General features: G+C 34.9%; 8 protein-coding genes across 13 annotated transcripts; 5 read left to right on the top strand and 3 right to left on the bottom strand.

The window, feature by feature from the left end:
* The first annotated feature begins 569 nt into the window (after nucleotides 1-569).
* Nucleotides 570-1,801, top strand: LOC118647230 (anionic trypsin-like). Its single transcript, XM_036291694.1, has 2 exons — nucleotides 570-638; nucleotides 899-1,801. The coding sequence occupies exons 1-2, from the start codon at nucleotides 570-572 to the stop codon at nucleotides 1,121-1,123; spliced, it is 294 nt and encodes a 97-aa protein (XP_036147587.1). The 3' UTR covers nucleotides 1,124-1,801.
* A 373-nt stretch (nucleotides 1,802-2,174) lies between these two features.
* Nucleotides 2,175-6,434, top strand: LOC105829258 (probable chitinase 2). Of its 5 annotated transcripts, none has more exons than XM_012667972.3 (9): nucleotides 2,175-2,309; nucleotides 2,700-2,813; nucleotides 3,593-3,793; nucleotides 4,098-4,257; nucleotides 4,565-4,661; nucleotides 4,751-4,957; nucleotides 5,035-5,232; nucleotides 5,440-5,568; nucleotides 6,027-6,434. In XM_012667972.3, the coding sequence occupies exons 2-9, from the start codon at nucleotides 2,747-2,749 to the stop codon at nucleotides 6,294-6,296; spliced, it is 1,329 nt and encodes a 442-aa protein (XP_012523426.1). In that variant the 5' UTR covers nucleotides 2,175-2,309; nucleotides 2,700-2,746; the 3' UTR covers nucleotides 6,297-6,434. The 5 variants fall into 5 exon arrangements, with proteins under 5 accessions (XP_012523426.1, XP_012523427.1, XP_012523425.1 ...); XM_012667973.3 differs by having other exon boundaries at nucleotides 2,292-2,401; XM_012667971.2 differs by having other exon boundaries at nucleotides 2,307-2,440.
* Nucleotides 6,435-7,296: 862 nt separating this feature from the next.
* LOC105829251 (proteasome subunit beta type-4) lies at nucleotides 7,297-9,351 on the top strand. The gene is made up of 5 exons (XM_012667958.3): nucleotides 7,297-7,461; nucleotides 7,833-8,039; nucleotides 8,239-8,385; nucleotides 8,760-8,958; nucleotides 9,034-9,351. The coding sequence occupies exons 1-5, from the start codon at nucleotides 7,343-7,345 to the stop codon at nucleotides 9,121-9,123; spliced, it is 762 nt and encodes a 253-aa protein (XP_012523412.1). The 5' UTR covers nucleotides 7,297-7,342; the 3' UTR covers nucleotides 9,124-9,351.
* Nucleotides 9,291-11,490, bottom strand: LOC105829248 (methionine aminopeptidase 1D, mitochondrial). The gene is made up of 6 exons (XM_012667956.3): nucleotides 11,270-11,490; nucleotides 10,860-11,120; nucleotides 10,263-10,454; nucleotides 9,979-10,129; nucleotides 9,799-9,909; nucleotides 9,291-9,623 (listed from the first exon to the last, which is right to left on the bottom strand). The coding sequence occupies exons 1-6, from the start codon at nucleotides 11,348-11,350 to the stop codon at nucleotides 9,433-9,435; spliced, it is 987 nt and encodes a 328-aa protein (XP_012523410.1). The 5' UTR covers nucleotides 11,351-11,490; the 3' UTR covers nucleotides 9,291-9,432.
* A 30-nt stretch (nucleotides 11,491-11,520) lies between these two features.
* On the top strand, nucleotides 11,521-13,226 carry LOC105829247 (exopolyphosphatase PRUNE1). Of its 2 annotated transcripts, none has more exons than XM_012667954.3 (6): nucleotides 11,521-11,715; nucleotides 11,802-12,043; nucleotides 12,109-12,380; nucleotides 12,459-12,700; nucleotides 12,784-12,942; nucleotides 13,010-13,226. In XM_012667954.3, exons 1-6 carry the CDS (start codon nucleotides 11,662-11,664, stop codon nucleotides 13,187-13,189), a joined length of 1,149 nt encoding a protein of 382 aa, XP_012523408.1. In that variant the 5' UTR covers nucleotides 11,521-11,661; the 3' UTR covers nucleotides 13,190-13,226. The 2 variants fall into 2 exon arrangements, with proteins under 2 accessions (XP_012523408.1, XP_036148175.1); XM_036292282.1 differs by having other exon boundaries at nucleotides 11,542-11,715; nucleotides 11,842-12,043.
* Nucleotides 13,227-13,565: 339 nt separating this feature from the next.
* Nucleotides 13,566-22,591, top strand: LOC105829245. Its single transcript, XM_012667952.3, has 15 exons — nucleotides 13,566-14,337; nucleotides 14,577-14,910; nucleotides 15,903-16,008; nucleotides 16,115-16,340; nucleotides 16,646-16,793; nucleotides 16,998-17,293; nucleotides 17,372-17,621; nucleotides 17,680-18,378; nucleotides 18,848-18,993; nucleotides 19,094-19,252; nucleotides 19,394-19,503; nucleotides 19,563-19,730; nucleotides 19,807-19,899; nucleotides 19,976-20,117; nucleotides 20,352-22,591. The coding sequence occupies exons 2-15, from the start codon at nucleotides 14,796-14,798 to the stop codon at nucleotides 20,649-20,651; spliced, it is 2,958 nt and encodes a 985-aa protein (XP_012523406.1). The 5' UTR covers nucleotides 13,566-14,337; nucleotides 14,577-14,795; the 3' UTR covers nucleotides 20,652-22,591.
* Nucleotides 22,592-22,723: 132 nt separating this feature from the next.
* LOC105829252 (ubiquinone biosynthesis protein COQ4 homolog, mitochondrial) lies at nucleotides 22,724-25,471 on the bottom strand. The gene is made up of 4 exons (XM_012667959.3): nucleotides 25,341-25,471; nucleotides 23,346-23,677; nucleotides 23,038-23,261; nucleotides 22,724-22,960 (listed from the first exon to the last, which is right to left on the bottom strand). Exons 1-4 carry the CDS (start codon nucleotides 25,372-25,374, stop codon nucleotides 22,810-22,812), a joined length of 741 nt encoding a protein of 246 aa, XP_012523413.1. The 5' UTR covers nucleotides 25,375-25,471; the 3' UTR covers nucleotides 22,724-22,809.
* Nucleotides 23,725-25,342, bottom strand: LOC105829250 (UDP-sugar transporter UST74c). The gene has a single exon (XM_012667957.3). The coding sequence runs from the start codon at nucleotides 25,217-25,219 to the stop codon at nucleotides 24,233-24,235; it is 987 nt and encodes a 328-aa protein (XP_012523411.1). The 5' UTR covers nucleotides 25,220-25,342; the 3' UTR covers nucleotides 23,725-24,232.
* Nucleotides 25,472-26,666: the final 1,195 nt, after the last annotated feature.

Raw genomic sequence — 26,666 nt, 5'->3', positions numbered from 1 at the left:
TTCCAGATGTACACGGAGGATTGCGTCGCGATTGGATGGGGTCGACACATACCTGATTCACCCGTAAGTTATTACAAAGTGTCTTGTTCAATACGCAAATGAAGGTATCCATCTAGAAAGGATCCATCGAACCGACATTGACGTGATGTCCATTCAATGTCGATTCCATCATTTCTCGTTTGGTAATATATTCCGTTGGCAGAAACATCTGTATATGTATGTATATTTCTTTCTTTCTTACATCATTGTTGAGAGTTTGATTTATTATGAAATAATGACAGAACTATTTCAGATTACGTTTAAAGCGAACTTTTTTCGACATCCATATTTGTCAGTTATTTAAGAGATCTATTATCGCGTCTTTTTTAGAAAAAAAAAATGTATTTTATTTTATTTTTTAGTTAATAATTAATTCTAAAAGCATCGCACAATTTTATAGAAAATAGAAGAAGCTGTATAACCAGCAAATAATTTATTTCTTTGACCTTTTCGTGGCTCATTATTAGCGAGGAACCGGTACGTATTTGCGACACGTTCAAATTCCATTAATCTCTCCTGACAAATGCCTTATGCCAAGTGTGCACAAAGAAAAGCAATTATGCGCGGGTCTACCAGAAGGTGGTCGCGATGCTTGCCAGGTTTGCACTAAATTCTGTAAATGCGTATTGTCTAGTTTTTGCATATAAATGACTAAACAAGAGCAAGTATTTTTTATCCCTTGAAGAAAAAAAGTAGATAAATAATAGTAGTAAAAAATAAGTAATAAATTACATTGTGATTTACCTATTTGTTCTGAACAGGAATCTTTTTTTAAAAACGGTATTAATTTCTGTTTTTCAGTTTTATTCTTATTTTTATTTTCTGGATTCTCTCTATATAATGTTTATTAAAATTCCAGGGTGACAGCGGTGGACCATTGCTGTGCAATGGGACGCAAGTTGGTATTGTCTCTTGGGGCGAAGGATGCGCTCGTCCAAATAGAGCGGGTGTTTATTCTCGCGTAGATTTTTATCTAGAATGGTTAAATGAGACTATTGTTCGAAATGAAGCCATGAAATGCTCCTTCCAAAACATGTTAATGATTATTTTCACATGTTACTTTCTGTATGAGAGAATACATTGATTATCATAAGTATAAGTCAAACGTACAATATAATTCTGTACTTTATTGTAACGTATGTGATTATTGTGTGTTGAAAATCTTATTCTGAATAGAAAGTTATTTATCGTATATTAAAAATATCATTAATTCGTATGCAAAAGTGATTTGTAACTATCAGCTTTATATATACTTTGGAAAGTTATTTTTTTTTATCTTACAAAAATAAATTATATGACTTTGAAAAGTTATTTCTTATCTTACAAAAATAAATGACTTTTAAAAATTTATTTTTTAATCAAAGAAAAAGATAGAGTTTATTCGTATTATTAAGATCAATTTAAAATTCTTGCTATTAATAATTAAAAGTAGCTACTTTAGAAAATTATCTGCTGAAAAAGTCTTTTTAGAAGATTATTTAGCGAAAGAAAGAGAAAATTTGTGCTATTTTGGAAAATTATTTTTTGCTCTCTTATAAAAATATTTTTTTTAGAATCTATCATTTAGAGAAGAAATAGAGATTTCGTTTATATCATTAAAGTAATATAAGATTTTTGCTTCTAATTAAAAAAATTTTTTATCATTTCCTTTATTATCTCCCATTGCACCAAGGTATGTCGTATTCCGATACTATTATAAACGCTATTGCGCTGCGACATTTTTAGATTTATTCTCTCTCTCTCTTTCTCTGTGTATTCTTCTTACACCTCCGTTTACTGATCTTTCAATTTCCCTTCTCTATTGCCTATTTCCTCTTTAGCGTTTGCTTGCTTCCTTCCATTCCCCCGCGCTTTCTCTTTATCTTAATCTACTCCTTTCTTTTATTTCTTTTTCACCTTGTCTTTATTTCCTTCCTTCTCCTCCGCGTTTCCTCCTTCTCCTTTTTCTCTGCCTTCTTCTTCTACCGCCTTTTTTAGGCAATGTTGTTCTATTTATAAAACGTATACGTAGCTCGCGTAGAATGTAACGCGCAGATAATGTTATATTATTAATATCAAAAAGTCGAAAGAAAATCCGCACACAAAAAACAAGGCAAATTTATGGCAATAATATACAACAGGTTCTAAATGCATCTTCTTCTTGCGATCGTTCTCCTCGTCTCTCACTCGAGACTGAACAGTTACGAGTGAAAGTGATCGCCCTGGCCGACGCACACGTATCTGGGTGACGCACAGTTCCAACAGTCTACAGTCTGCGGCCAAACGAATCGGTACTATATTAATATTATCTACGTGTAATCAATGATACCGGGATGACTAAGAAACGCAATTTGTAACGCTGCGGTGATAACGACATTAGCGAGTAAACTTTGGTGCTCTATTATCTAAAATAAATAAGAAAGTAAGAAACATGTGTACAGCGCGTATCTCTCACATCTTTATCGCAAGTGATATTAAAAAAAGAACACATCGTAGCTTACATTAATTGTTGCCGCAACTTCTGTCGATTATCGCAAATTCGTCAGGTAACGCGGTAAAAGTATAAAACTCGAGGAAGACGCTGTATCCGAGATAAAAATTGATACATAGTTTCGCATTAAAACGCGGAGTTTGTACCATTCGGAGTGCAATATATTTTTTAATTCAAAACACCGTTGCAGATTCTACCTTGAATATAACGCATCACAAGAAATTTTAGTGCGTTACGATGTCCTTCGGCGATGTGGCATTTTTATTTGCGATTTTACTTCTTGGGACTTACGATGATGCTCACGGTAAGTTTACAATTTAAGTATATCCATTTAAAATTAACACGTACATTGTGTTTATGTACATAACGTACAATATATTTATGTCACGTATTATAATATTCGATTAGTGACTAATGCCCGCATTTACATATTAACAATAAGCGAAAGTAAAAGTCGGCACGCCGCACAATGGGAACGCGACATTTTCATAAGGCTCGCGAATGTATATACAGAGTGTCTCAAATAGCTACTAAACATATTGTTTTCTCTATAAATTCTTTGATCAATTTGATATCGATTTGTTTTATTAAGAATGTTTTTAATTGTTTGGATGTATACTTGGATGTGCGCTTTCCAGGATTTGTTGACAGCCTCTTCAAATATCTTTATTAAAAAAAAACTCCAAAAGCAAATTATTCAATTTTATAGAATTGTTGTTCTAAATTAAATTTCTAAATTGTTTTTCTAACTTCTTTCTAAATTAACATTACTCAATATCTGAAACGAGTAAGATATTCTTTAGACTTGAATCTTGAAATACTTACTTTAACGCACTATAATTCATTCATTGTCTTTTATATATATATATATAGCTTTTATATATATATAAGCTAAATTTGGAAAAATTATAATTTTGTATTTAGCTACATGTGAGTTAAAATGTCCATTGAAGTTTTTAAATATATCTGTTTTCTCAGCTGATTATATATTAATATTTGTAAATTTCTTAAAAAATAAGAATTTTGAACATTGATTTTAAAATTGACTTGTTTGATTTAATTATTTAATATATCCTGTTGCAGGACTCATAAGACCAAAACATGATAAAGTTGTCGTTTGCTACGTTGCATCCTGGGCAGCTTACAGGCAAGGAAATGGAGCATTTTCCTTAGAAAATCTCCGTCCGGAACACTGTACCCATTTAATTTATGCGTTTGCTGGTTTAAACGCTTCAAACTGGACGATCAGAAGTCTCGATCCTTGGACAGATATGGAAAAAGATGGTAATTGTAGTTGTGAAATTACAGGTTTTATAATAGTTATAAATTATCAAAAAAACACTAATTAAAAAATAAATTAATATTTAAAAATATTAATACAAGAGAAACAAATAATATAATAAATTAATGTGTTAATGTAAAGAAATAAAATAAAAAACAGACCACTAGCACATTAAATTGTCCAGAAAAACTGCTAATTAATTATTATTATTATCGATCTTGTTAGTGAAATTTTAATAATACGAGTAATATTAAGTTTGCATTAAAGTTTTATAAAAATAATTTGAAAATATCTGGATCAATATAGGAATAGGCAACTACAGAAAAATGACCGCGTTCCGCAAACAAGGTCTAAAAGTATCGCTGGGTATTGGAGGATGGAACGAAGGCAGCGCAAATTATTCGATGATGGCTTCGTCACCAGATAGTAGAAGGATTTTCATCGCCAGCACCGTCGAATTCCTCAAGTGCGTTCATTGTGATATATTTATCTAATCATTTTCCTATATATTATCTTTTCATTATAGAAAGTCAATTGAAGTCAATTGAAGTCAATTCTTCAATTGAAATCTTCTCTACTCAGAAATTCATTATTATATGCGCAATGGTTACGCTCTTATATGATTTAACTCAACATTACGATGTCTATTGATAATTGAAATTTTGATTAACATTGTTTTAATTCTTTATCCATATCTATCTTGTGTTACTACGTACTGATATATTTATTTTATTATATATTCCTTTCTGAAAAATTAAATTTCATCGCAATAGAAAGTACGGATTCAACGGATTGGACCTTGATTGGGAATTTCCTGGAAGTCGTGGTGGTGCTCCATACGATAAACAGAACTTCGTTAGTCTCGTAAAGGTAGAAATATTGTTTTTGTTCAGAAATATTTTATATTTTTATCTTTCCTATAATTAAAAAAAATAAATCTTTTATTTATCTTGCAACAGGAACTAAAAAATGCTTTTAGAGAACATCATCTTTCGTTAACCGCAGCTATAAGCGCCGCCAATTCCACTATAAAGGCAGCGTATAATATTCCTGAAATTTCTAAATATCTCGATTACATTCATGTAATGGCATACGATTATCATGGAGCATGGAACAAACAAGTTCTTCCCAATTCACCATTGCGAAGCAAGGATCGATTAGATGTAGTAAGTTTCGTGAAAGAAAAGCAACCATAGTCTGAAGCATAATGGCATATAACGATTGTATCTTCAATCAAATTTAGGAACATACCATTACGTACCTGTTGCAACAAGGAGCTCCAGCCGAGAAACTAGTCTTAGGGCTGGCAATGTATGGAAGAACTTTCATTCTTACAACTCAACCAGAAATGTCTAAAATAAATCCAATTGGCTTGCTTAGTTTGGATACTGGATTTAAAGGGCCTTATACGTCCGAAGACGGCTTTATGGGATTTAATGAGGTGCTTATGACTATTTGTTTACATATTTCATCTTTTTCATAATTCATATCATACCTTTTATAAATTCCGTAATTTTATAGCCAATAACTGTTTTACTATTTTTAATATTAATAGTCATATTAAAAATATATAGGAGTACTTTAATATACAAAAAATGTAATACAATTTTATACTCATAAATTATTTATGAACTGTATATTTGTGTAGATTTGCGAGGCTTTGGTATTGTATCCACAAGATTGGACAACTGGGTGGGATAATGAGAGCAGCACAGCATATGCGATTAAAAAGGACCATGTTGTAGTTTACGATGATCGTAAAGCCATGATAGCTAAGGTATTTCTTCTGTATTGTTCTTAAAAAATAATATTTTATTAACAATAAATGTTCTTCCTAATTACACGTTTCAAGAAACGAGAATATCACATAATTTCTACTTAATTATAATATAATTATTATTTATATTTTTACATACATGTGTGTTACATATTATAAATATATATACATGCATGTATGTGTAATATATAAACTATTATAATTAATAAGTATTATAAGTCCAAATATTTTAAAATGCAGTTGCTCAGAATAGTTTTCTCTTCGGTAATATTTAGATATTTCTTCAAATTATATAAAATATAAATTATTTTTTAATGTTATCTTATCTTCTGAAAGAGAAATTAAATTAAAGTAATACATATTAACTTAATCATACTTTCTATCTTAGTATGCGCAAGCCTCGGCCTCTAAAAACAATATTAATTTTAACTAACTCTGATGCTAATGAATTCTTGTAGGTGGAATTTGCAAAGAGACAGAAGCTGGCGGGTGTTATGGTATGGAGTATCGATACGGACGATTTTCGAGGCATATGCACATCGCTGCACAGTGACATAACTTTACTTGATGGACGTGATTATCCTTTAATGAAATCTATTAACATAGCTTTGGCAGATAATACAATACCATTTGAAGGAAACCAACTTCCGAGTGCGTCGTGCAAGCTATTGTTCACGTATATTTTGCTTGCGCTAACAGCAGCAATAATCTTTTACTTTTATCATTAAATAACTCTTATTATCTCTAGAGAGATTATTTATGTTAATTTTTATTTTATACAGACTAAGTAAATAATTAATAATAAATTATAAATAATAATAAATAATAATAAATAATAAATTTATGTTTTATATAGGAATAAGTAACTCTTTTGTAACCAATATCGAAATCTCCTCTAGTCTCAAACGCCAATTTATTATATTTTTCGAGATTTTGCACCATTTTTTACCGTGATAAAGTTCCACAGCGATACATCTCTTCTTCACATCCTTTTTTGCTGCTCCTCCGTACATTCAGTAATTCAAATTTATAAAAATATGCATATCTTATATTTGGGTCTATTTTGACTGTTCTGTTGAACCAATCCCTGTACTTTGAAATTTTGTGTTTGCACCAAAATAATCTACCAAAGTAATGAAAAAATTCATATAATGTTTAAATCACTTTAAAAAGAAAAAAAACGAGAAAGAGAGAAGGAAAAAGGAGAGAAGTAAAAGGAAAGAAATATAAAACAAAAAAAATATATATACTATTTAAAATTTAAAAAAATAATTGATTTTTATAAAAAATAATTAATATTCCAACTATTTAAAAAGAAACTTATTACTTTAATATATTGTCAAAAAAAGTGTAAATTCGCATTTTTTAGTGGTGTTAATACTTTCCGTTTTTTGTTGAGGTTGAGATTCCATGAAAATTGTTTCTGCCCAAAGTAAGATGTGAAACATTCGCAATACCTTAGCCATCAATTAATATATTCGCCATATATCTTCTACGCATTTTTAAGATTTATTATTATTAAACCTTGCTCTCTTCAAAATCGAACGCCTTTTAGTTACTTAATTTTATTTACGCGCGCGTGCGTAATAAATACACGTATTTATTTTATATTTTATATTTATTTCTTACATTTTTAAAAAATTGTTACCAATCTTTAAACATATTTTCGATGCGCGTGCGCAAAAAAAGCGACCCATACTCATACTACAGTAGGGTAGTAGTCCCTCCGTACCGACAGGCCGACACTCGACAGTTTATTGCAGTTTATACAAAAATGGCGTTCACCTATAAAGACGCTCCGCCTTTGTGGCATAATGGGCCAACTCCTGGTGAATTATATCACTTTCCAGGTGCAAGCAAGCAATACGGCACCGGTGGATTCCAGAAATCACAGTATGTTCCGATTATTATCTATAAACGTTTTCATCCGCCCGCATGTGATTTTGCACAAGTCGTATAACCTGTACATCTCTACGATGATAGTGCAAATCTCATGTGTCATCTCTCTCTTCCAGAACAAATTAAAGAAATGAGACTGTAGATACTTGGGACAGTTGGGACTGTAGTAAATAAGAAGGTTTGTTCTCTTCAGCTGGACATTCTGCATCGTTTATCCTTCCTTTCTTTTCACGTTGGAGAGAAAAACAGGAAAAACGATCTATGCATGAAGCTAGAAAGAACAAGCTCCCAAAATTCAGTAAAAGGAAAATTTAAATTTCCAAAGTTTTCAAATACTTTTCTAACTCTCAATCTGTTATTTATAGATCTCCTATAACGACTGGTACATCTGTCATTGGCGTACAATTCAAAGACGGAGTTGTTATAGCGGCAGACATTCTAGGGTCCTATGGATCACTTGCCCGTTACAGAAATCTGGAACGTCTTATGAAAGTTAATGATAACACACTTCTTGGTGCATCTGGGGATTATGCAGATTTTCAGTGTATCAAAAGCTATGTTGAAAGAAAAATGTGAGTCAGCATAATTTTCTCCTATATGGATTCAGTATTCTTGAAAAATAATATATCTTAGTTTATTACATGAGCTAAATTTAAAAGTTTTTTAAGTTACTGCAAAAAGCAGTTGTTAAGTTACATACAACACCAGAGTATATTTAGAATTTTTTTACGAGCATTAGAATAGTATTATTATATGCCACTTTTGTTTCAGTTTAGAGGAACAATGCTTGGATGATGGATTTACTTTAAAGCCAAAAGCATTGCATTGCTGGTTAACTCGTGTCATGTACAACAGACGATCAAATTTTGATCCATTTTGGAACAATTTTGTAATTGCTGGTTTTGAAAATGAAAAACCGTAAGTGTCTCTCCTTGACATACCTTGGCAATGTTTCAAAATCATATTACAGTAATTAAAAGTCTATACTTCACATCATGTATGCTAGGGTCACTGCACCAATAAACAAAAACAATTTAATATAATTAGATTTTCAAATAAAACATGTTTTAATTATATCTGTATAAAAGAGCTAAAAATAAATTTGTTATTTTGAAGTCTTATTATTTTAATATTTTAATTATACATTTATTAATTATACATTACTGGTGAGAGGATTGTTCAATGATTAGTGCATTTTTTTTTTTTTTTTTTTTAAGTTACTGCAATACAGTTTTATGAAATGCAATTCTTTGTGTTAGACTCATCATAAATCATAGTCTTTGTCTTTTCAGATTTTTAGGAACTGTGGATAAGCTTGGGACAGCTTACAATGATCCTGTTATTGCGACTGGATATGGCGCTTATATGGCGGCGCCTATACTGAGAAAAGCTTATGAAGAGAATAGCGAAATGAATAAAGAGGAAGCTATAGGACTTTTGTATAAAGTAATGCAAGTACTCTTTTACAGAGACGCTAGATCTTTCCCAAAGGTAACCTATCAAAATTTATATAAGCATAATCAATAATTTCAATTGCATTATTAACGATCCTCTTTGCTTTTTTAGTATCATCTTGGGATTGTTACAAAAGAAAAAGGAGTCGAAATACAAGGACCGCTAACTTTAGATAGCTATTGGGGACCTGCAATTCTATAAAATTGTAACGTTTTCTTATTCCTTTAAAATAAGCTCTAATAAAAGATCTATGATAAAGATTCATTCTTTTAATTGAATATAACTTTCATAAATTACGTCTATTTGCATTATATATAAAAGAATAAGAAAATATTAATCCTAGTATTTATACTTAATAATCTTCATTGTAATAGACATTTTACTTTTATTTTTACGCATAAAAATACAGATACTTGCGAAAAACTAAAACGTATATGTATTTAATTTATATGTACAATTGAACTAATATATAATAAGTATTTTTGGTATAAGATAACAAATGATTATAGACTAAAGTGTTAACACTTCGCATCCAGTATCAGTTATTAAAATTGTGTGTTCGACTTGAGCTGTTCTAGAATTATCAATGGTACAAGCTGTCCATCCATCTTCCAGAATTTCAATCTGTGTCGTTCCTTGACTTAAAGCTGGTTCGATAGTAAATGTCATACCTGATTTCATTCTTTCAGGAAAATCATTTGCTGAAAAACAAAAAAAGTGGGTATTAAATGCCAATATCAGACCACAAAACAATTTGACATATCTACAATAAGTAGTGATTCGTTTTGAAAGTAAAAAAGATTTTGTTTAAATAATAATTTCTTTTCGTTATATGCGCATCAATATTAATATTAGTAGTAATTATTTTCACTATACCAAAGTGATAAATGTCTGGAGCACCGTGAAAGTAAGTTCCAATACCATGTCCCAAAAGTCCAGGTATTACATTAAAATTATGCTTATTTGCTGTTTCTTCTATCACATTACCTAAAAACAAAATGTTAAAAATGTGAATGCAATAGTATTATATACATATAACTGATTTTTAATCGTTACCAATATTGCAAAAATGTTGATTTGGTTTGCATATTTCAATAGCTGACTTCAAGCATAATTCTGTGACTGCTATCAATCGCTTGCCTTCAGAATCTACTTCACCCACTTGAAACATGGCTGAGCAATCGCCATGATAACCATTGAGATATACCTATACTTGAACAAAAATTTAGTTTTAATAATCAGAATTTGTTATATCGTAATCGTAATTTTTTTTTTTTTTCGAATCGGTAGAGAAATACGACTTCATTAAAACATTTCTCATAAAAAATAAGACTACTCACAGTTATATCAACATTGAGTATATCGCCTTCTTGTAAAGGCCTATTGTCTGGAATACCATGGCAAGCGACATTGTTAACACTTGTACAGATAGACTTTGGAAAGCCATGGTAGTTGAGTGGACTGGGATATGCGCCATTGCCAATGATCATATCATGTATTTGCTTGTCGAGAAAGTCAGTTGTAATGCCTGGCTAGCATACATTAACCTTGTCTTACATTTAAATTTATTATAATACTTAATGTACCTATATAAAGCTATTAATAATTGCAAAGATAAAAAGACAAAAATATATATAAATGAATTCTTAAAGTATTATTACTCTTAAAATATTATTTCTCAATTACATGTTAATTTGTAACAATCCTTATGATTGGAGTAAATGTGCAATGGTGAAGGATGAAGTGTAGATTTACATAGACAGAACTCTTTTTATTTCAATTTGTGAGACTTGCCAAATGTTGTGTATATACTTTTCAGATTTTCTCTTTGCATAGTTTCAGATTCCTTACTCTTTTCATTTATAAATGCGATTCAAAGCTGATGACCAAAATAACATGAATTTGGACTCTTATACAATACATAGGAAATAATTCACCTTAATTAATACACCAACTTGACGCAGAATGCGACCAGCGAGTTTGCAACTCTGCTTCATGGATTCTATCTGATATTCGTTTTTAATTTCAGGTGTCGTTGGTCCATTTTTGGGTATCATCGATTGACTGTAAGATGGCTGTGGTATATATGCAGGTACTATAACTTTTTCAGAAACCAACCAAGGTTGAACTACAGCATATTTTCCAAAAGAATTATCATTTTGGATATCAACAAATCTTGGTGTTTTTACATCTCCAGCCTAGAACATTTTATAATTAAACCCAGATAACCCAGATTCAAGAAAATAAAAGATATTATTCTACTTTATGACAGAAATCAAATAATAAACAATGTGCGTATATGAGAACATTTAATCTGTCAAAAGACAAAAAGAGACCCTTGACATACCCTTGACATGGTCTTGAAAAAGTTTAGAAGATACGCTTTGGAGGATTGAGCCATTTGAATGATGCCTCTGGTCGAACGCATGTTCCACGTAATTTATTTCGTTCGGCTCGTGTGATACAATTTTATTTATCGCAATAACAATCAAATTAATTCGATATGTAATCTTTCCTTTCCATTCCTTCTGCACATCTTTTTTTTGACACCGGCACGATGTTGAATTGCGCATGCACCGTTGAGAAACTAACCACACTCTGAAAAAAACTAACCTGCAGATCACTGCAGATGTTGAAAAATTGAGGAATTGTCATAGATGCGACACATTAAATTCTAAAAAAAAAAAGAAAATTGAGAAATACATCTCCGTTCGTGAGAGAAAAGAAAAAACCATTACGATGCAAATGCAAGGAGTTATGGAAACGTTTCTTAATGCCTCAAAAACCGCTGTGGTAACACTTTTATATTCAGAATATTTTATCATAATAATAATTTATTTTACTTTTAACTTTTGCTTTATCTGTTTTTGTTATCACAGTCCCAATTGTCCATCTACCGAACAATTCGTGTCGTCCTAGGAAATTCGACGTGCGATTTGGATTCCGCTGTATGCGCCTTGGTCCAGGGGTTGTTGGAGTATACGGACGTCGAGAAGTGTGGACGCACCAACGTCGCTGTAATACCAGTCATGAATATCCCAGAAAAAGAGTTTCGCATTAAGACAGAAGTAGTTTACAGTCTGAAGTTTCACAACATCCCATTGAGCTTGCTAACATTCAGGTAAGTCCTTGGATTCTGGAAAGCAGTCTGAGCTATTTTGTGCTATTTGATTATACTCTCGACAGAGATCAGATTGATTTGCAAAATGTACAGAATGACCCTGACAAACGGCTGGAGCTGATTTTGGTCGATCATCATACTCTCGCGAGCGAAGATATTGCGTTGAAACCTTCAGTCATACGGATTATTGATCATCGGCCACTGGATCCAGCCTGGTCTTGGCCCAATTTACTGTTAAATGTAGAAACTGTTGGAAGTTGTGCCACTCTTGTTGCACGCAATGTTCTGCAGCAGAATCCTGATCTATTGGATGCGCGACTCTCAAGCCTCTTAAGAGGTAAGCATTATTTAAAAAATAGATTCTTATTAATAAACACAAAAATTTTTATTATAGAATATCCAATATTTTCTGCAGGTCCAATATTGATCGACACTTATAATATGTCGGATGAAGCTGGTCGAGCAACCACCATTGATGTTGATGTATTAAAGGCTCTTGAACAACTAGGTAGACTCACGTCCGACAGAATTGAGACATTTAAGAAAATTATGCATGCAAAAACGGACATCAGTGAATTGACTCTTGAAGAACTTATGATCAAGGATCTAAAAATTACAAATGGGATACCTCTTGTTGGATTTTCTTTTTTAGTAGAGGTATGTTGCTTAGCATTTTTTATTATAATATTGTGAATTATTTCTTAAAATTGATGTAATGCATAATTAATAACAAATTTTAGAATTTTCTTAATCGAAAAAATGCGAAGGAGGTTATTGAAAAATTTGCTGATGAAAGAAATTGCAATGTTGTCGTTCTTATTGGACAGGATGTGAATAGGGAAAATGTATCTAGAGATATTGCAATTTTTTCAACATTACGTAATTCGTTAGCAAATGATGTGAGTATTATTTAGTGTAATACTAAATTTATCTCGGCATACATACATATTTTATTTACTTTATTAGATAATTCACATGCTGGCTGAATCTACTCAACCATCTCTAAATCTAGAATTAATCAAGGAAATTCGAGAAGAGAAGTATAGCCTTTATTTGTACAAACAAGGGAATGTGAAGGTAACGCGCAAACAAATATTACCGATCATACAGAAAACGGTATTATTGCACAGAAGTGAAAATGTATAAATATGTAGAATATAGAAAATAAAAAGTATTGCGGAGATACAAAGTTTAGTAATTAAAAAACACGTAAAAAACCTAACACGCAATTTGAATTAAGCTCAATAAATCATTAAAATCACAAAAATAGAAAAGGCTGAAAGAGTTTGAAAAGATCTCCAAATGCAAATTTTTTATTTCACTTTTAATAGATGTTTTAATCGTTATTTGATCATCCTCATTACCCTGGTGGAAATTTGTCAAAATTTTTAGGTTTTTCTCAGGATTTCTGATAATTCCGATTAATTTTGTAAATAAGAATTGGAACGTTTCTCAGAAAAACTTGATAAATGAAAAATGAAGATTAATTTAGAAAATTCTTAAATATTTTTAAGAGTTTCTGAGAATTGAAAAAAACTTAGATAAAAAATAAATTCTAATTATTTCTACAATAATTTTATAAGAGGGAGAAAACTATATATGTTTCAGCCAAACTACAATCGTACATGTTAGAGCTTAATTTCTGCCGTTTTTTAATCATTTTTGAGTATTGTTAGTTTTCCATATATACATTTCAAACAATCCTATTAAATATTATTTTAAGTTATCAAAAATTACTAAATTTGAATTAGCACTGGATGAAAATTCAGTAGCCGTTTCGTTTATATATACCCTGTATGTGAAATCATATATTAGTGTATTGAGTAAGGTATTTAATTAATAGTGCGTTTTGTTTGAAAAAAAAAGATTGGCCCATTTGGAGTTAATGAAAAGCTTTCATGATGCCCGTGGAAAAAAATATCTCGATTATCGGGAATTTTATGATTTTGCGCAGTGAAAGGTCGTCGCTATCGCCATTGGCTGCTGGAACGTCACACCCCTTGGCGTTATCACATATCATCCCCCGTAGGGTCCTTTCCTCCCACGATATCCTGCAGTGACCGTGGAGAGCGATGCCGTGACGATACCGGTCACTCTTCGCTTGCGCGCGATTGTCGCGGTGATGTGTCGTGAGATCGCAGGGACGTGCCATGAAGACCGTGTGAAAATGCGAGCCGAACGGAGCAGCTGAAGCGCCAAACTCGAGCGATAAAGGTGTATTATTGACGCGGACGCACGTGTTACATTTTAAATTATGAGACTGGCCTCGGAGTGTCGGCGGCTTCTCCCGAACGGTAAGGACGTCGTGCGGAATGTTAAAAATCGTCAAGACCTGACGCGGAAATCTCCCCGACAGTCCCTTCCCTCCGGATAGCACCAGGATCGGCCGCGAAAGCAAAGGGGATAAAAACGGAGCGGCGGAAAGGGGAGGGGGAGAAGACAAAAGAAAAGAAACGAATTAACGAAATACGCGCGGAGAATTTCGCCCACCAGCGAAATAACGCATATTGATCGTTCCATACTTGTTGCGCAGAGACAACAGTCGGGCCAAGCTACGCCGAGTATCAACATCCCCACCCTGTGCGAGAGCGAAAAGCTGCATCACATCTCGCGGACACCGTCGCCGTCGTTCCGCCGTAAAATTGCATCTCTTCCATCGCGCTTTCGACGGAGCATCGCGCCGTGACCTCCCCCGCGTGCGAACGGACGAACGGGGATGAGGGAGTCTCTCGAGCTATATTATGATTTGTAAATGCGCACGGTACGCGCCGCGCTATCGCAACATATCATGGAGACAGTACGCCTTTTGATAAACGTCCTAATACTGTTCAGCTGGTGCGCGAAGGGATCCGTCGGGAACGCTCTCGGTAAGTCAGTCCAGCGTTTGGTCAGCTTCGTTATTAATTCTTTTGTTGAATCGCTGATGATAGCTTTTTTATTTTGCGACATGTACTTTCGATAGGCTGGATTCACGGGACTCGTGTGAGGTCCTTTATAACACAAAAGGATTTATAATTTCTCTCTCTCTCTCTCTCTCTCTCTCTCTCTCTCTCTCTCTCTCTCTCTAATTCTTTGAAAATTAATTAAGAAATGATTATCTCATTATTTAATTACAAAAGATCGTAGCGGCACACGGAAATGAGATAATAAATGATAATTTTTATGATTATATTTGTATATAATCGATTATACGTTGACAAAACATATTATAATTATTATAAGTTATTAATAATAATAAGAAAGTAATAAATTATAAATGATAAATGCATCTTTCATAGTTATTTATTCATACACGATTTATTTATTTACTTAAGTGTTTACAGAAAATAATAATCAATAATCAATAGTAAAATTTTATCAATATCTAATAATTATAAAGGATATCACATTCGTATTATCCATAGTATTGTCTAGTAAATTGGTTCTCGACTATTAAATAATTAGTAAGTTTTTCTCTAAAAGCCTGTTTGACAGTTTTTAGAAAAATGTTTTATTTGTATTATATGTATTAAATAATAAGAATCTTCAAACTGTCTAGTAATACTATGTACAAACACACATACACTTTTAATAAGAGAAAAGGGAACAATTTTTTTACCTCATGGAAGACGTTGATCAATTTGTACTCTAACTCTTCAATATGTTCCCATTTACACGTAATAAGGGTGAAACTCATTCCTTTTCTTATTCGTAATATATCACGATATATAACATGTCTTTGTTCTTCCCTAAACAATTTCATATTTTTTATTCTTGCGTCGCTTTTTTGCAAAAATGCTATATAAATTAAAGGATATATATAAATTACATAAACTTCAAATCTGAAATTTTCGAGATACAATGATGATCATAATTTTAGAAAAATGTATTCTTCCGCTCGGCATGGAAGAAGGAAAAATCCCGGATGAAGCAATCACCGCGTCGTCCAGTTACGAGATGAAATCTGTCGGTCCTCAAAATGCGAGGTACAAAAATTAATGAGAATATATGTATAATAATTACGTATATTTATATCTATACATATATAATAATTACAATCGTCGTAATAATATAATATATGAATATTCTTAGAATACGGCAGGAAAAGAACGGTGGTGCATGGTGTCCGAAAGCTCAAATCAGTAGCGCCATCCGCGAATACCTGGAAATCGATTTGACGAGAGACCACCTTATCACGTGGACTGAGACTCAGGGAAGATTTGGTAATGGTCAAGGTCAGGAATATGCCGAGGCATTTTTTCTGGAATTTTGGCGGCACGAAAAATGGCATCAGTACAAAGATTTAAGAGGGAACAAGGTATGTCTGATAATTAATAAAGTTTAGTTTAAAATTTAATTCACAAATATAAAATAAATGAAATTAAATATTTATAAAGCATTGATCTATAATTGATTCACTTTTTTAAAATTTTTTGGGAGAATTAATCAAAACTTAATTTTCTTAATTTTAAGAAATAAATTTAATAAAAGTAATTGTAGTTGTATAGCATTCGTAACAAAGAATTATTCTGAAATTTGCCGGAGATAAAAAATTTAATTATGTATATTTGAATTTCAGAAAAATTCTTTTTCCACTAACATTGTATTATCTTTGTATTATAGGTCCTGCGTGGCAACAGTAATACATATCTAGTCGAGAAACAAAAGTTAGATCTACCATTCGTCGCAAGTCGAGTAAGATTTGTTCCTTATAGTCAGCATCCTCGCACTGTCTGCATGCGCGTCGAGATTTACGGCTGCGCCTGGAATCGTGAGTATATATTTTTTATATACATATATTCTTTGTTAATTTTGATTAATCAAATGCATTCGTCCTTTTATATGCGAAAATATACAATTGGCATATTACGAAGTTTAAATATGTTAAAAATCATATGTAGAAAGATTTAAAAACGATTAAAAATGAATTAAAATTAATTTAAACTAATAGAAACATTTTTTATTGTTTATGCAGAAGGCATTATTAGTTACACCGCGCCTAAAGCTGATACAGATGGACCTAATGGATGTAACGTTGAGGATATATCATATGACGGCACGGAAATCGAGAATTTAATGTTGAATGGACTGGGACAATTAACTGACGGCATAATCGGCAGTGAAACGGAAATCTTGGAATCTGACAGAGTAACCAATTGGGTCGGATGGTATGATCGGGATAATGTAGATATATTCTTCGAGTTCCAATTTTCTCGAAAATTTAGAAATTGCACGATTTACGTGGCCAATCTGCCCGATCTAAATGTTGAGGTGCGTTGATTATTCGAAATAAGTCTTCTTGTATGAGTAATGTAGTAACAAATTTATTCTAAGTTTAATTATTTTTAGGTGTTCTCGATGGTACACTTTTGGTTTTCGTCAGATGGCAAGGAGTACCACGAAATACCGGAAACATTTCAAATATTTAACGACCCTAAGCTGAACATCATTTCTGGTAGCAGCAGCGAAAAGAATAGCAAAAGTAAAAACGGCGCTTTGATATCTATTCCATTGCAATCGAGAATCGGCAAATTTATCAAGATGGAAATAAAACCTCAGTCGAAATGGTTGTTGCTAAGCGAAATTACATTTGAGTCAGGTACTTATTACTATATTCAAACTATATTTAAGATATATAAAAACATTTTGCAATTTAGTTCCAGATTTAAAAAACAACACTAATGGAGCATTGGCACGCTTATCATGGACATTTGCGAATAGTAACGAGAGCGTGTCCCAGATAATCAATCAGGATCAGATCGCGAGAATAAAACAAATAGATGAGAAGGAAACTAAGACCGAGAACGGCGATCTAGAAACTCAAACTGATAACAAACTCAGAAGCGAGGCTGGCGACGACAAAAAGATTAACATTCAACATGAAGGTGTGATGACAGGAAAACCGAAAATTGACTCGAACGAAACCACGCTGGTATTAAACGAGTCGAATTTAACGCCGGATGCCTTTCCCGTGAACAATTCATCGACATATATCGGGCTAATTAGCGCTGCGTTGACCATAATAGTTTTTTTTTCGGGTTGCACGATCTTTCTGATAAAGCAAAGGGGCCGTAACAAAGTGGCCCTGTTACAAAAGCATACCGCGTTATTATGCGGCTCGCCGACGCCGGGTATCACGATCAATACGAAGGATATCAAATTACCCACACCGATTGTGGTAAACAATCTGTCGCAATCTCGGCTATCGTTGAAAAGCAAAATTGCCTCGAATAGCGATTACAAATTCGGCGATGGCGATACGAGCGAGCAGCACAGCATTTACGAGAGGATTAATAAAATATCCCCAGAACCATATGTTAAATGTGAAGCGAGATCTAATAAAACGGAACATTTTGGTACGTATAGAACCGCATATTAATGAACGTTAATGGCATTAATAATTAGCTCTAATATCGATTCCGTTCAATCATAAAAGCGGTTGAGAAGTTTTTATTTTGTACATTAAATATAAAATTTCTATATAATCAGAACATTAATTATTCTATAATTATCAGAATGTAACAATTTATTTGATTTGTTTCTTTCTATTCTACCTGCTCTTAATAATTAACATTTGCCCCAATTTTCCTGCACTTTTCCTAATTGATTTTAATTTAGTTATTATTAATTTTATATTTAATAATATGAACGTATATTAATTAATAAAATAAACGAAATTATTTATAACCTTGTAATAACAAGCATCATATTATTATATTTGTTAAATGGCGCTCACGTGTTCAATCAAACGTCTCTTGTGCGTGCACAAATTACATTTTATTTAACATTATCATTGACTTTGAGTTTTCTTGTGTTTTTTTTTAGATAGTAAAACCAATGAAAACTTTACCGATGAAACACGAGTGGAATGCGTAATGCCAACAATGTCGAAAAAACTGAGTCACTCGCAAATTGGAAAAATTAATCAGAGAGTATACGAGAGTTATTACGCGGCTACGGATATATTGACGGTAAGAAGATTCGTGGCACGTGTACGTGTGTAACGGTAATTTAAATAAAATTTTGCGATTATTAATACAATACTTGGTACAGTGTCACGGTATGTTGTAGATCAAAAGACGCGATCAGCATCCTGTCGTGAGTCTGTTTACGCCGCTGCTTATTCGGGATTCCATCGTATCGTACAAACGCGGAACTTACGATGTTCCGCGCATTTCTCGACATAGATTAAGAATTCTCGATAAGCTTGGCGAAGGAAATTTTGGCTTGGTGAGTCTCTGTAGATTTTCGTCTATTTTCTTGAACATGTATTGCTATAAAGTTACTTTTTTTCTCAGATATTTTTTTAGACGACATTGCTGATCAATTTTTTCTTTGATAACTTTTAATATGATATGAATCCCTATTTAGGTTCACCTATGTGAAGCGAAAGGTATACAAAATCCAGATCTAGGCATTCTTCAAAATCGTCAAGTAGTTATAGTCCGATCCTTATGGCGCGGCGTGGTTGACGCTTTAAGGTAAACATTTTGTGAGCTTTCGTGAAGTTTTTGATCTGCACGGAAACGTATCTTTCTAGGGAGGACTTTATGAACGACATGCATATCTTGGCTGAAATACGGGACGTCAATATCGCCAGGATAATCGCGATTGTCGAGGAGGAACCTTTTAGTGCCATTTTCGAATACGGAGAACTCGGGGATCTATCAAGTTTCCTAAAAAGTCGCGATCGCGACGCGCCAATAAGGTAAGAATGCAATAATAATTAAACCGAAGATTTTATCTATTTTCTCACGACATTTACGCGACAATGAATTTTGTAGTTACGAATGTTCCTTAAATCTGGTGACGCAAATTGCTTCGGGTATGAAGTATCTTGAAAGTTTGAACGTACCGCATTGCGATCTAGCAGCCAGGTAACAATATATCCGTTATATATTTCGTGATAATATCATGTGCGTATTTTATACATGTGTCACATATATTTCGCAGGAATTGTATTGTTTGTAAAGATCTACTGATTAAAGTATCCGATCAGGCCATGTACTGCAGTAAATACGACAGCGAGTATTATATCGACGAGTGTTATGCGAAAATACCATTACGTTGGATGGCATGGGAAGCAGTCCTATCGGTAATTGTTCGTTTTGTAATATTGAATGTAAAATCCATGAAAGAAAAAAATTTCTATTTGTTGCATTCATATACACTTAATTTTTTAAGTTAAACAATAATATCTAAAAAATTGTTTCGGAAAGAGAAGATGAAACAATTCGGCTTAAAAAATTGATTATTTGGTCATTATTATCTGAAAATTTTGTAATATTTATAAATCAAATTGAAAATAATATTTCTCACTTACGTTTAGGGAAAACGAAGCTGTCAATCCGATGTTTGGTCATACGGCGTAACGGTTTGGGAAGTGCTGACGCGCTGCGAGGACATACCGTATGCTGACCTGACCTCGGAACAGGTGTTGGAGAATTGTGGCCTATGGTACTCGTTGGACAACGGCGGTAAGAAGAAATGTCCGCGGATCCTCGAGCAGCCGGTGTTTTGCGCAGACGATCTGTACCGGCTGATGCTGCGATGTTGGTGCAAACTTGCGGAGGATCGACCCAGTTTCCAGGAGATTTACTGCTACCTCAAGAAGCTGACTCTGGATTAAGTGTGTGCGCAAATGCAAATGCATCTCTGCCGAAAGAGCATATGAAAAACAATTCATGCTCCAGCAGCAGCAACAGCAACAGCAACAACAGCAGCAGCAGCGGCGGCGCGGACCAAATCAATTACAATCAGCTAAGAAGCATCCTTCTTTCTTGATCGCTTTCGCAGATGGCTCGAATTAACCGAGCGAATTGAATCGAATCGAGGAGTCGTGAATGCCTAAACACTACAACAGGATGCTCTCTGGCCACTAAAATTACTGCTCAACTAGATTTATCTAATTTTGATTATATAAGTAAGTGTAGGCTAAAACAACGTAAACGATAAAATTTAACGCCGCGGATAATCGCAAATTTCTCGTATAATAATATTCTAAACGTATGTCGAGGAATAATCTGTGAGGAATAATGTTTCGACGATTATTTCCATAACAATCAATATTCACGAGAAATATGTGATTTCGCGAGCGAATAAGAGAGATTCACATCTATTTACTAATTTATTACTTTACATATCTTTCCTACGCTTATACATATACATATATATGTGATACTCATTATCGTTTTTACTGTTAAAAAATATCGTTCCATTTCTTCTATATCTATTGTCCAAGTAGCCGAGATCGCAATAAAATGACGACATGAATAAGCTTTCCGAACGAAACTCGTCGCAATTTTGCTAGAGTTTTCACAGATTCTACGTAAAGCTTTAGTCACATTTTGTCGATCGGTTACTTTATATCGTCAAGATTCGTTGCATGTAGCCGAAGCAAAATAATATAAGAAATCGGCATAAACGAGCGTAATACTCGAATTACGTCGAAGAATGACAATCAGTTTTGCTCATCTATTTATATGTAATACTTATTTTACGATGTGGCAATTGCATTGCCACTTACCCATGAAACCGAGACAAGACCGAGAATATGTTTAGGAACATAGGCGAACAGTAATCACATCGCGAGCACAACAAAGACCGACAACGAGCGAGGAGAATAATAGAGATTTCGTGCTCGATTCTTTGTTTTCAATCTGCCGAGAATTATTACATAAATTGTATCGATTGCTCGTTCCTCTATTTTGATGTATGCAACAAATGCATTCGCCGAGCATTCAATTGCAATTTCCTTTCCATTTATCTCCAGGCCCTGGCGGTACGAAATTCGCCGAAATATCAATTTAGGCTGTTTTTATTTCTACCGTTTTAAAACAGTTATTGTCCTCGTTCGTTGTCGGTCTTTGTTGTGCCTGCGTTATTTATTACTGTTTACCTATGTCCCTAAACATGCTCTTGTGTCGGTTTCACGGGTAAGTGGCAATGCGATTGCCACAACGAAATAATATCAACGATATACTCGTATTGATCGATTCAGCTTGTCTATCTTAGAAAGAGGGCGGATCGTTTGATCTTTAATCAAATTTCGCAATGACGCAAGATTTTTAAATAGAAATAATCTTCATATTATATATATCCTTTCTTATATATATGTATACTTAAGCTAAGTCATCTCCAATTTTATTCGGAAATACATAATATATATATAATTCGCGGGATGTATTTGGAACGAAGGTGCTCTTTACGAATCACGTTATTGCGTTATTAATTTTTCCATTTTAAGAATAGGGATGTATTTAATCAATTTCTGTGCCAAATAGTTACGATTCCGAAAGAATGTGTTTCAGCGAATACGTATTTGGTTTAAATGGATATATAATAAGGTTTACAAAGCATACTTCCATTTTAAGATACACCCCGTGCGGAATAAGTAATGCGAGTTGTTAACTAGCAATGAAAAAAGGAGCAAACGAGCAAAAAACAAGAATCAATTATGATTATTCGAAACAACAACGACGATAATAACGATTATGGTAAACGTACAATTTTAGATTATATATGTTTATAACAGATGTAACGTTTAATTAAATCAAATTTGTAATATCAGTCATGTGTGTTGTTTTAAAAATACTGTTGTAATCTAATTTGTGCGTATATATTACTGTTCCTTTTTTCTTTGAAATTATTTAATATTTTGATAATTATGAAAAGGATTTCAACAAATTAAGCTTTAATTTCAGAATTTTCTTTTTTATTTAATAACCAACAAATAATTATTTTAATAATTACTTACAACTTTATCAATAGTTATTATATGTTACAGTTCATACGAGGCGTACGATATTCATTTCTTTATGAAAATCCTCGAGGGATTGCTCCCAGCGCTCCTCGAAATATACTCCTAACAAGAACTTTGCGTTCAATCCGATATTTATAGACCATGGGAGATAATGATCCAAGTATAATTGCCTCTGTCTGAAATATTTTGTGATATACAAAATGATTATGTATTAATTACAGTTATTGTACGAAGCAGAGTTCATGATTTTTACCTAGAACGTAACCGACTGGCTCCAAATATCGCGCCAGTTAAGCACATCGGCAAACGCGTTTGCAAAGCCTCTACCCACTTAACCGACACCTCTCCCAGCATCGTTGTCGGCATTAGGAGCATAGCGTGAAAGATATCGTGCACCTCACGATACCGTTGCATCACGTAGGCCAGCTCAATATCGTCGACGAATTGCACCGCGACTCTATCATCAGGCGAGACATTCTGCAATCACACAGCTCGCTTAAGAAAAATTGCGCTGCGTTGTTTCGGTCGTTCTCTCTAGTACTAAGGTGAGATTCAGCTTACATTGTCGCCCAGGAAATCGCGATACGTTCTGCCCACGGTTCCTGGTGGCAGGTCTTTAAGGTAAGAGAGGTTGACGGTGGACGTATTTACACGAGGCTTTTCCGCGAGTATACGCCTACCCTCGCTCGTACTCTTCATCTGTCGGTGACAGTGCGCGAGGGCGTTCGTACCGGTGGTTTCTCCGAGGCACGCTATCATGTCACCCCGAAATGGATTCGCCAATGATATAGCCGCCGAGCCCACCGTGAGGAGCGCACGCTGCAGGGGGGATAGGGATACATGATGCTTGGCGTAATCCTCCAGGAACGCGTCGCAGGTAGTCGCGAAACGACCTGAAACCGAGCGAGGAAAGTAAGAAGGTCTGAAACAAACCCGTGTGTTGTTTGTTAATAAATAAAATTTATTTCCAATTTAAAGTTAGCGCCGTTAAGATATGTACAGACTGGCGTATAAGTTACATCTAGCTTTTCATGGCAATGTTTACATTTTAATTAATCCGAATTAATCCGCTTGTCTAATTAGCTTAACACTTATCTGGTAACGCGAATCTTTTTTTTTGCTTTGGTTACATATTACAGTCGAGTTGTCAATACTCACATCCCTACCTCGGAAAACGTAAAAAGCACTTTGTGACACGAGAGGAACAGAAATATTCGTAACAGCTATTTGTACGCATCACCCTATTCGTCGTTCGGAACGAAGGAACATACGTGCTTAACAACGATTTATCTAACACTTAAATATCACTAGCTGTTACATACTCATCCTAAAGTTAAATTATATAAATCTTTTTGTACAAATGCCTTGTGTTGTATTATACAAAGATGTATTATACACCATCGCCATTATCACATGTTCAGATTCCTACAGTACAATAAAATTTACAATCATATGGCTTGTATTCTATTTCTACTGGCCTGAGATTCAGTTAAAAGGGTGTACTTTGGCTGCGGACTCTCTCTCTTACGGAACGTTACCCAAGTGTACACTAAACTACCTATCACGCTTAGGTTCAATCCTACAAAGTTCAACCACGAGAATATGTAGTCACCACCGATCACCATGCCGAGATACGTGACGCATATGTTTTTCAGGCATCCAATTATGGTGGTGGTGAGCGCGGAATTGTATAGCGTGCAGAGGAGAGTACTGTACGACAGTACAAAACCCATCACACACGAGAGTGAAAACTGCAGGATAAACAGCGGATTCGTCCAGCCAGGAAAGTCGAGGGTCAGAACGAGCTCACCCATCCACCAGGCCAACAGAACCGTCGGGCCGAGCATAAACAAAGAGTTGTAGTACATCAGCCCGTACTTTCCCAGTTCCTTCGAGTCCAGCTTCTTCTTCATGTACACGCCATTGGCGGCGGTGAAGAGGTCATTCAGCAGGATAAAGACATAGCCTTCGAGATTGAAAGCGAGATCGTTGAGCGCGGCCACCACCGCACCCAAAATCATAGTGTAAACGCTCAGCTGTATGGACATGCGCGCCTTGACGCCGAGGATGTAGTACTCTGCGATCATCGTCATGAGGATGCTGAATCGCCGCAGGGCGGTGAACATAGGCAGGCTCAGCTGCTTGGTGCCACCCAGCCCAAAGATCATGTTGCCGATGTAGATCAGCGGTAGCGGCCATATCTTGGTAAAGGTCGTCGTCTCGAGATTGGGGTACTCGACGTAGCGCAGCCTCCTGGCGACAAATAGGACCAGGATCGTCGCGAGCATCTGGCCAATCCCGAGCACTTGGAAGGACGGGAAGCCGTACGACGTGAGGATTGTCTTGTTGACGACCGTAATCATGAACGACGACAGCCCGTAAAAGAACGCCGACGCCACCCGCGCGATCATCGCATTCTGCTCCTGTTCCGTCATCGTGAGAGATGAAAGCGGAAAGGGCGCCGGCCCGTCGCTGTCAAATCGACTCCGTGCGAATCTCGCTCGTTACTATCCGCCGGTTACTGCGATAAACAATTACACACATAGAGGAACCTACGCTTAGATAACCTTATCATTCCTCCTCGGTTCATGATTGCGCCGGCTGCGGTCCACAGGCTTGCCCTGGATCGGCCCTGGGAAGTGATAAGGGCAGCCTCTCGTCGCCGTCGTCGACGCGTGAATTCCTGCCGCGAAATCGTCAGGTATCGAGCGTGTGATGTAAGCGAAAAGGCATGCTCGTCGCAATGACAAGAGCTCTCGTCGTCCACTGAACCTCACTCCGCTGGCGGAAAAAAAAAAAACAAATCGTGACAGGTGCGGACGTAGTAGTGGTGGACTACGAGAGACGCGCGAATTCTTGAGCTAAATTGAGACCTACTCTTTGTCAATAAGATCATCTCAAGTACATTTAAAAATTGAGCTCGCGATAATTGCAATCAATTTCAATCTCAAAGATTTCGCGTTCTTCACAATACTGAACTTTTGATATCGTATTTTCATTCATCGCTGCGCCTTTTTTTACATCTGTTTTAATTCAAGTATGGAAAGGTTTTACTACAAAAAAACAGCTCTCTTTTGGTTGTATTAAAAGTACCGATTTGTCATGCAATTGTGATTCCCTAATTATGTGAAATAATTGAAAAATAATTTGACGTGGGTAGTGATTTTTGGACATTCTAAAATCTTTCGTTTTGCAGAACATATCCTCGATGTTCAGATTATTAAGGATTACTCGCAATGAAAGTTCTCGACTTTATTATTTAAAATCATTTTACACGTAATTATGTGGAATGTTACATGATTTACATTATTACACTGAAATCTCAGGATTACTCACATACAAAATTAGACACATGCATATCAATATAAATTTGAATAAATGTCGAAATATCCTGCGAAGAATTATTTTACCTCAAATTTCTCTCACCAGGAGTTTTAACTTTTCATGAGCGTGATTTGATAGAACGAATCATGCGACGTGAAGATTATATAGTCGGACGTTTTTTTTCTTTCATTTCACGTGCACATTTGTCAATCTTCGTGGCATAACGTTATTCCTCTTCGGATCGAATCTTCACCTTACGTTGCCTTGCGTTGCATTTTGCATGACGTACACGGTCGTACACCGGCACGGACGCCGCCATTTCTCTCGCGATCGGGAATTGTCGTGGCTCGTCGGGGATCATCGTGGAGTATGGATTCTGGTGGTGACGTGGACGCTGGGAGGATGAGAGAGGGGGGGAAATTTTCCTCCCCCCGCTCTTCTTTCTCAGAGCAGAGACAGGCAAGATTTGCCGTGTATCCCTCCGCCGCGGTTGCCACGGCAACGACCGGAACGCGGAACTACTTGCGGAAGTTCGTTTCCGGTAATTCCGGATTGCCG

Source organism: Monomorium pharaonis, chromosome 9 (assembly GCF_013373865.1).
Source record: "Monomorium pharaonis isolate MP-MQ-018 chromosome 9, ASM1337386v2, whole genome shotgun sequence".
Classification (NCBI taxonomy): Eukaryota; Metazoa; Arthropoda; class Insecta; order Hymenoptera; family Formicidae; genus Monomorium; species Monomorium pharaonis.
Note: the sequence above shows the minus strand (reverse complement) of the source record. Positions and strands in the feature narration are given on the sequence as shown.